This window comes from Cyprinodon variegatus, unplaced genomic scaffold (genome assembly GCF_000732505.1).
Source record: "Cyprinodon variegatus isolate N-32 unplaced genomic scaffold, C_variegatus-1.0 Scaffold1192, whole genome shotgun sequence".
NCBI lineage: Eukaryota > Metazoa > Chordata > Actinopteri > Cyprinodontiformes > Cyprinodontidae > Cyprinodon > Cyprinodon variegatus.
In genome coordinates, this window is record NW_015151645.1 from 204,387 (window position 1) to 212,967 (window position 8,581).

The 8,581-nt window shown below is 40.4% G+C and overlaps 2 protein-coding genes across 4 annotated transcripts in view; both read left to right on the forward strand.

Annotated features, from left to right (window-relative positions):
• The window catches only part of msn (moesin), a 17,793-nt gene extending 16,661 nt beyond the window's left edge, over positions 1-1,132 (forward strand). For all 3 annotated transcript variants that reach the window (XM_015401193.1, XM_015401192.1, XM_015401194.1), the window contains one exon: positions 651-1,132. In XM_015401193.1, coding sequence (XP_015256679.1) covers positions 651-815 — 165 coding nt within the window. In that variant the 3' untranslated portion in view covers positions 816-1,132. The remainder of the gene's footprint in view (positions 1-650) is intronic.
• Positions 1,133-4,022: 2,890 nt separating this feature from the next.
• Positions 4,023-8,581, forward strand: part of ar (androgen receptor) — a gene marked incomplete at its 3' end in the record, with an annotated part of 12,882 nt that continues 8,323 nt past the window's right edge. Inside the window, exons 1-2 of the mRNA XM_015401191.1 lie at positions 4,023-4,469; positions 4,545-5,376. Of these exons, the coding sequence (XP_015256677.1) occupies positions 4,559-5,376 (818 nt within the window). The remainder of the gene's footprint in view (positions 4,470-4,544; positions 5,377-8,581) is intronic.

Below are 8,581 nucleotides of genomic sequence, written 5' to 3' on the forward strand. Positions count from 1 at the left end.
AACTGCCTCTATAAAGTCCCCTGAGACGACATGGTGTGAATTGGAGCTATAGAAATAAACTGAATAGAACTGAATATATCTCAAATGAATTATTACTTGGGTCAAAAATGATGCAGGGCTGTTTAAATTATGCAAAGGTGGGATTCTATGCTCTTGCTTCGCTGTGGCAGGCCCCCCAGTAACTCAGAGAAATGATGGTAAATATTTGTGCATTAGAGACCTTTCTGTTTTGTGTCACTCAGTTTATACTTTGAAAAGCATTTTTTTAATTTACGGTTTAATTTAGTTTGTTCTCTCCTATTTGTTTTCAGGTTTGACTCTTCGTTTAAATATGGCAGAGTAATTGCTCTTCCACGTTGTGCTTTTGCCAGAACTAAGTGCACTTTACGTAATTAAACGTCGCTGCACTCATGGTACATCCTGATTGTTATGGTTTGGATAAAGGGTCAGATCCCGTCTGCAGTCTGAACAACATATGGTGCTTTAAACCATGACGGAACGAAAAAATAGCCTGAATAAATGACGCCAACCCAATGCTTTTTCTTTTCTTTTCAGACGGAACTGGAGGAGTGTGGGAGAAAGGAGCGGGGCTGCTGAATAGTCTTCCAGACTGAGGCTAAAGGACTCTATTTTCCTCTGTTCTTTTTCAGTTCCTGAGCACGGAGCTGGCCAGAGCCGTAGACGAGAGCAAGAAGACCCCCAATGACCTGATCCATGCTGAGAACGTGAGGGCAGGCCGTGACAAATACAAGACCCTGCGTCAGATTCGCCAGGGCAACACGAAGCAGCGCATTGATGAGTTTGAGTCCATGTAAGACAGTCAGGGTCAGAGCAGCATTAGGATGAACTGGATATTTTAGATCAGTAGGAGCTGATTATTACCTGAAAAGATGTCTTGATGTAACCGAATGTGATAGTAAATTATTTATTCAGTTCCCTGCAATCTGAAAGCACATCGAAGGTTCCACCCACAGTTGGAAACTGGGATCTTTTTTCTCCTCCTTGTTTCCCTGATGTCCTGGACACTCTGATTATGCACAGCTGCATTTGTGAAATGACCCCTCTGAATGTTTCCCCAGTTTGGACTGATTGAGGCGCCGGCATTGGAGCCAGTTGAGTTTATATCCCAAGTTCGCTGCTGCTTATTTTAGAGAATAAAATGAACAGAAGCAAATATCACTTCTACTCTGTTTTCTGCTTCCTTATGAATCACTGAGCATCGCTTTCAATGTGCTTAACGAGGCATATTGTCACCAATTATCAGTTATGCCAGTCATAAACACAACACACCGCATTCCCAGCATCATCGCTCCACTTACAGTTATATTATTGTCTCGCAAAATTTAGGTTTTATATTTTTGTTTTTACAAAGATATGTTATTAGAATAGATTGGTTTGGATTACCATAAATAACTCTTTCAACTGTCTGTGAAATGTTCAGGCTTAATTAGACAATGAATAGAAGAAAGTACAGCCTGGGTACATTTTATGATACATTTCCTTCTGGCACTAAGCTTGAATCCAAATGACTGACAAAAGTGGACAGTTTTTTTTTAAATTTTGGAAAAAAATAAAATAATCTGAAACATTTGTGTTAAGCCCAGCAGGAGGTTCATAAGTAACTTTAACCAGTTTGTCAAGTACAAACACAAACTTTTACTACAATTGAATAAACTCTGCTATTGCGGCAGACCAATATGTCGCTGCACACACACCTCCAAGTTGCCCATTCCTATGTGCTAAACATAAATGTGAATACCAGCTTTAAAGTCCTGATCTGAATCCTTTGAGTCTTTCACAGCCTCTTTCTACGATGATTTCTGCATCTTCCCATCACTTCTTAAACCGGGCATACACTGTGCGATTTTTTTCAATCGTTGCACGCAGCTAAAACTCACACAGTACGAGGAAACCGCAATTTTGTGCTGAAAGCCCTAAAAAGAAAAGAAGACATGGCTGAGCAAACGTGGCTACTACGGTCTGTCAGTTTTACATTATTTCTGATAAACAGCAACAATAGGAAATGTGTCTTAAATAAAACATTATTTGAGTGCAAATAAAACACAATCTCCTTTTAGGTAGAGAGCTGATAAGCTAATAAAGAATAAATCAGAAAATAAATCCCAAAGGGCTGGCGGTGAGATGGAGGCGCTGCCTGTTGGAAGCCGTGCATAAAAGAGTGAATTTCACACTAAAGTATTGATCTCATCTCCATACTTTCAATCTGATACCGATACCAGAATTTTATCCATATTTTGGATCAATCTGTCCAGCTTCCATCTCCTGCAGCCTGATATTTCTCAGTGAGGATGGTGTTTAGAGTGATCTGGACCCCATAGCACTCTACATGGAGCCAAAGCATTTCATGCTCATATTAACCCTTTATAGGCCAAGTTAGCGTTCTTGATCACTTGCATACCCCTTACAAATGGAGCCCCCCCCCCCGTCTAGATCTATGTCCAGCCATTCAGCATATCATCTTATGTTTGCATTTGACCAATTAGATGAGTCATTAAACGTTGGGGTGTTGGAAAAAATCTATTTGGCAATAAATCATAATTTTTGGCGTCCCAATATAATATCCATCCTTAAGTTTGTTATATTCCTTAAAAAAATGCACAACTTCTGCATCCCCACTCTGCTAGATGGGGCCTTGGAGCCCTTTTCCTTTGCATGTAGTAGAGTAGAGGTCTTCAACAGGGGGTCCATGGAGGGACTGCATGGGGGAGCGAAAGTTTTTGTTGATTAGATTTCTTTTTGCATTCCCTCCTTCAATTTTTCCCACTAATTGAAATGTCTTTAAATCCACATGAACATAAATCCAACAGACTGTAGTAAACAGATAAATGGAGGCAGAAGATGTCTTTCAGTCATCAATGCTCACATTCAGAGACACACAGGAGCTCTTTCAAGCTGGACACCGTTTCATTCACAACACCTGTCCCATCAACCAGGAATCAGAATTACTTTAATAATCCCAGGGAGGGATTACTTTAGTTACATTACTCCACCTGTAATAGAGTGACTATAGGACCAGTTTGATAGAACACTATTTCAGACGATATATATAATTAGGGGGTCCCCGCTCCATCTCGCCATCAGTTTGGGGGTCCTTGGCCTGGAAAACATTGAAGACGCCTGTAGTTGAATCACAGTAGAAGATCCTGAGAGACTCATACAGAACTTGCTTTTTGATCTCTACACTTAATGTTGATATTAGCATACAGCAATATAATGATATATTTCCTACTGTAAATTAAGTTAAAAAAATGTAACAAGTCAAGAAAAAAAGGTAAAAAGTTAAAAAGTAAAGTTAAAAAGTTAATAATCCCAGTTAACAAATATATTCAGGTTTATAAACTACAGAATGTCAGTCCCAGTATGAGCATTAATGCCTCTAAGGTTATGATGGACCAATAAAAATGTGTTTCTTTCACTCTGAGTGTTTTTGTCATGAATTTCTTCTAGAAGCACTTTGGTTATTTTTCTTAATATATTTGGGCATGTTAGTGTTTCTGGTTATTACATTGGTATTCATTTTTGACATCATTATATCCATATTTTTTTGGTGTTACAAAGAGAATAAGGTCTTGTTGTGGATTCTAAAAACACTATTGGCTGGAAATGTTGATTTTAAAGTATTTCACCGAGCGCCCTAAACTGATAAAAATAATGTTTATAAATAACTGCTTTGGGATTTAGTTAATCATATTTAGTTAATTTAACACAATTGTTTCATGTTAGCGGGGCAGGACATGAAACAATTGTGTTAAAGTAACTAAATATAATAAAGTAAATGCCAAATGCAGCAGCAGTTTTCACTGATTTCTAAAAGTCTTTGGTTTATGAAAAGTTTTGGGAAATATTTCCTTCCTCATTTATACTCTTTTGAAATCCTATCAAAATATTTGGGTTCTTAATGAAGTTCAATGATTGTTATTATTTCTTTCCATTTGACCACAGAGGTTCATAATAAAATAAATGATTAGTTTAAGCACACCGGGCATTTATTATCTTTTACGTGCGCTCTGAGGGGACAAACAAGCTGGATTGTGAAACTATGGCTGCTACAGTTCTGCTAGTAAATGTGCACAATGATTTTTAAGTAGATTAACAGCCTTATCGCAGCTAATCTCGCGAGATCTGTTTACTTTTTTCTTTTTTTTGCACCCAAATATCAGGGGGCAAACGCACAGAGATAATGGGTGAGGTTAGGGATCGTTTGCGCCCTGGTGACTGTTCTTTTTGCAGATCTGACATAGTATCCAATCTAGGTTCAAAGTCCTCCCCCTGCTGACTCTATCGGCTGCAGTCCAGCTTCATGTTAGACGCGCAGCGCTGCTCCTCAAAATGCTTTCTTTGTAGGAAAGAGTTAGAAAAAAGTTGTTGCGCGCTTCATTCGTCTCTTCCCTTCAGCGGCGTCGCTAATCTGAATCCTCCATCCGCTGAGACGCATGAGTGGAGTCTCTGTGAGTAGGCGTTTTCTCCCCGGGGAGGGAAAAAGTGGTTTGTTTTCTCTCCGCTCACTCTGCTCTAACTCCAAGGACGAGAGGCGAAGATGGCCTTTCTGCGCTGCAGCGCGTCCGAGCGAGAAGAAACGGAGAAGTCTGCGATGCTGAGCGACAGGGAGAACATCGACGCTTACGCGTGTCCGACCCTGGAGCTCAGCCGAGCCGTGTCCGTGTCTCTGGGGTTAGACCCGCTGTCGTCTCCGCTCGGCGGGATCAACCTCTGCCCCGGCAGCGCCTTCGCAGACCCCGCAGGAAACGGCTCCTCCGAAGGCGCGGAGGGGGGCAGGCTGATCCGGGACGGCGGCAGCCTGGGAGTGGATGAGTTTGGGGAGGTTTGCCACGGTTTGCGGCAGGTGAGCTGCGCGGACCAGTTCGGGGACATGGAGAGCGCGCAGTCCGTGACGCGCGGATCGGTGATCTCCAGATTTGTTTGCAAAGATTCCAACATGATGATGAGCTCCATGTCGGAGGTTCCCACCAATCCTCAAGTGGCTCCAGCCGGACCTTTAAAGCCATACTCTGCCTACCCTGCCGATGCGGACCTGTACAGGGAGACCCAGGGGGGCTGGTGCGCAACGGAGCGCGCGTACGGCGAGCAGCCCCAGCCTCACCGGGGCGCTTATGACGGACCTGCTTTTCTGTGCAAATACTGCGGTCAGACCTCTTTCGGACCCCGGCAGGAGTGCAGCTGTGTGTGGTACAGGAGGGTGGATCGGGCCAGTAAAGCTGCTGCGCAAGTTTCTGCGGCTCAGGCGTTCGGCCAAGTGGAAAGTTACCCAGAAGTGATTCCTCAAGGGCAAAACACTTTTTCCACTATCAAGGCTGAGCCTTCCGTTTGGCTGCACTGCACCGACCGCGGGTTCAGGTAAATCACTCATTCTCACCTCTTTCTTTCTTCTTTCAACCAAAGAGTGTAACTCCGAGCCTTCCCGAGGCATAAGCGAAACAAGCAGCTATGTGTGAAATAAAGGAGGAGCCTCGAACACCTCTGGCAAACACTGTCTTTACTGTCTTCTGGTATTTTCCTCATTCTTTTGTCCAATAAAGTCAGAAGTCTGACCTCCAATATGGCTGCCATATTTATCATACATGATGAAAAGGCCAGAATAAAATTTATAAATGAAGGAATCTGAATCTCTAAAAATCCTCCATTCCTAAACTTCAATAAAAACATTTATCAGCCTGCACTGAAAAAAATAATGCAACTGCTTTTGGCATTTACTTAATTATATTTAGTAACTAAATATGATTAAGTAATTGCCAGAAACGGTTGCATTATTTTTTCAGTGTGTGATCCTGACTTTTACCTGGAATCACATTGAAATAAATAATGCATCCGTTTTTGGAATTTAATCACATTTAGTCACTTTAACACAATTGTTTGATGTTCGCAGGGTTGAACATCAAACAATTGTGTTAAAGTGACTAAATGTGATTAAGTAAATGTCAAAAGCGGTAGCTTTATTTTTTTCAGTGCATTTCCAACACAGATCCCAAAATGTTAAATTAGGTTTAAATAAACAAGTAGAAAATCTAAGAATTAAATAAAATTTATATTTTACTTATATTTAAAAGTAGTTATTTATAGTTAGATTTACGCTTATAATTATCCTTCAGTTGTTAAATCATGTCTGCTGCTGCTTCGTGTCACAGAGACACATTTTATGCTAAATTTACTTGCAGCCTAATCAATAATTAAATGATCATATCTTCCCTTTCAGACTGCTGAGCAGGCATGAGCAGAGACATAAACACGCTCCAGTCCAGACTGAATTAGTTTTATTATTTTAAGGTAAAGTAGAGATTAGATAAAACCCTGCTGGTAGGGGCATAAAAGCTTGGCCGTGTTTCTTGGTTTCTGTTCTGCATGTTGTGTAAAACAGAAGAGCAACGCGCTCAGGGAACACCAGCCGCCCTCACAGGCATTTACTGCGGTGAAAAACTCACAAGCATCCGATTTCCAGCGTAATTTCCCTTCCTTTCAAAGGCCACATGGCATCAATAGACTTTTATATAAAAAATGTGACTCCCTGTTATTGGCCATGACTCACATTGTTACTTTGTGGAGTCATGGCCCCGCCCTCTTGCAGCACCTGCATATCTCCAAGAAACACTGAGCTCTTCCAGCTCTGCCCCATTGCGCTCCTCGCCTCTCGTCCTTGGCCAAGCTGCGTTTCAACATACAGCGGGAGTGAAGCAAAGTTCACAGAGTCCACAACATTTCCAGAAAGGTTCTTTTAGCTGCGCTGACTTCCAGACACAGAGTTAATGTATCAGTGTGGCTGTAAACAAGATACAGCACCTGCTGCCGATTGTGGAAGAGTCTAGAAGTCACGGGTTGCTGTTTTCAGGAACTGTGGAATCCTTTAATTACAAGTTTGTTTTCGTGTCTCAATTGAATTCCCTGCTTGTGTCATCGGCTCTGTGGTAGGGAAATGCACTAATTGTAATTGGATTGGATTGAAAGGGTTAGTGCACTAATTATCCACAAGGGAAAGCTCCCACTGACCCTAATCTATTAATACATCTTATTCACTCTGTCCCTTAAAAACCTTTCCATGCGTCGCACACCTGAAAGCAGTCAAATGAATCCTGATGACAGGATTTCCTCATTTATGCATCTTTTAAAAGAATTTAGACTCGGATCAGTCTTTGCTTCCTGCGCTCTGATCACAATAGACTTCACAGATTTACTCAGTATCTTGAAGCAAGATGATTGAATTTAATATCCATTACTGAAAAATAAAAATCTTTTGGCTTGTTGAAAATCTCTTCCTCTTCTTTCTGTGAGGCAGATTCGTCCCTAAGCGTCCAATGAAGTTAAAGAAATAATCTTACTGAGCTAATCACTTTATTAACATCTGCTTTTATCAGATATTATTCATTATTAAATAGAAATCTCCGTTATTGTTTGTCAGGGTTGGAAATTCAGGTGAACCTGCAGAAAATCTGAGCAAAATAAAAAAAAAAACATCACAGAAATGTAGAAATATATAAAAAAAGAAAGAGCTGCAGTGTTTTTAACTATGTGTTACTTAGACTGGATTAATGTGTAATTGAGTGGGGTGAGATAAAAAATGCAAAACAGTTGCATGTTTTTGCATAAAAGCAGATGATTTATGAGATGGGGGGAAAAAAGAAGTAAAAACAGAAAAGATTTAAACAGATTAGGGATTTTTTATCCGGCACGCTAAATATAAAATGTAATAATCTGGGATTACGCTTCTTCATGCATTGAAGTTTTAGTTTGTTGGGATTCAGGCTGATCACAGCTGAGGCAGCGTTTAATGGGAACAACGCGGCTCACTGCCCAGGGCGCCATCGTGTGTGAGGAAGAAATGAGTGCTCCTGTTGCGGCTGTGTTAGCAACGTTAGCGGTATGGCTGCTTAATTAAACCGCCTTCTGATTAAGGAATCATCAGCGATAAATTCAATCTAGAAGGCTGAACCTTTTAATCAGCTCATTATCTGACTGCTGCTTCACATACAGCAATAAAAACAATCATTTATGCTCCTGGTTCAGCTGATTTATCTCTTTAATTATAATGTTATCTTTTATGTTTTATTTGGAAGCTAAAATTGACTAACCCACCAAGCAAAGACACAAAATGAAAGAGATATTTGAGCAATTTATTACATCTTTATGTCATAAAGCTGTTTATAGAGTAACATGAAGATGTAGCTGGTTTGTTAGCTGGTGATGCTCCTTTACTGGTAAGATTCCAGTTGTTTTTTTGTTTGGTTTTTAACATTCATAAGAAATATTGTAGGAACTTTTTTGTATCCAGCTGACCTGAAGTACGCAGCAATAGTAATATTAATAATGAGTGTAAGTAAGTAAGTAAGTAAACTTTATTTCTATAGCACTTTTCACAGACCAGGGTCACAAAGTGCTTCACAAATTTATAAAAAGTTTCTATAAATTAAAACAACATACAAAAACAGTAAACACAACGAGTTTAAAAAAGTGGGTCTTTAGTTGTTTCTTAAAATACAAACAAGAGAACGAATGTTAAAGGTAGCTCATTCCAGAGGCGAGGCGCCACAGCTTTAAAAGATCTGTCTCCTCG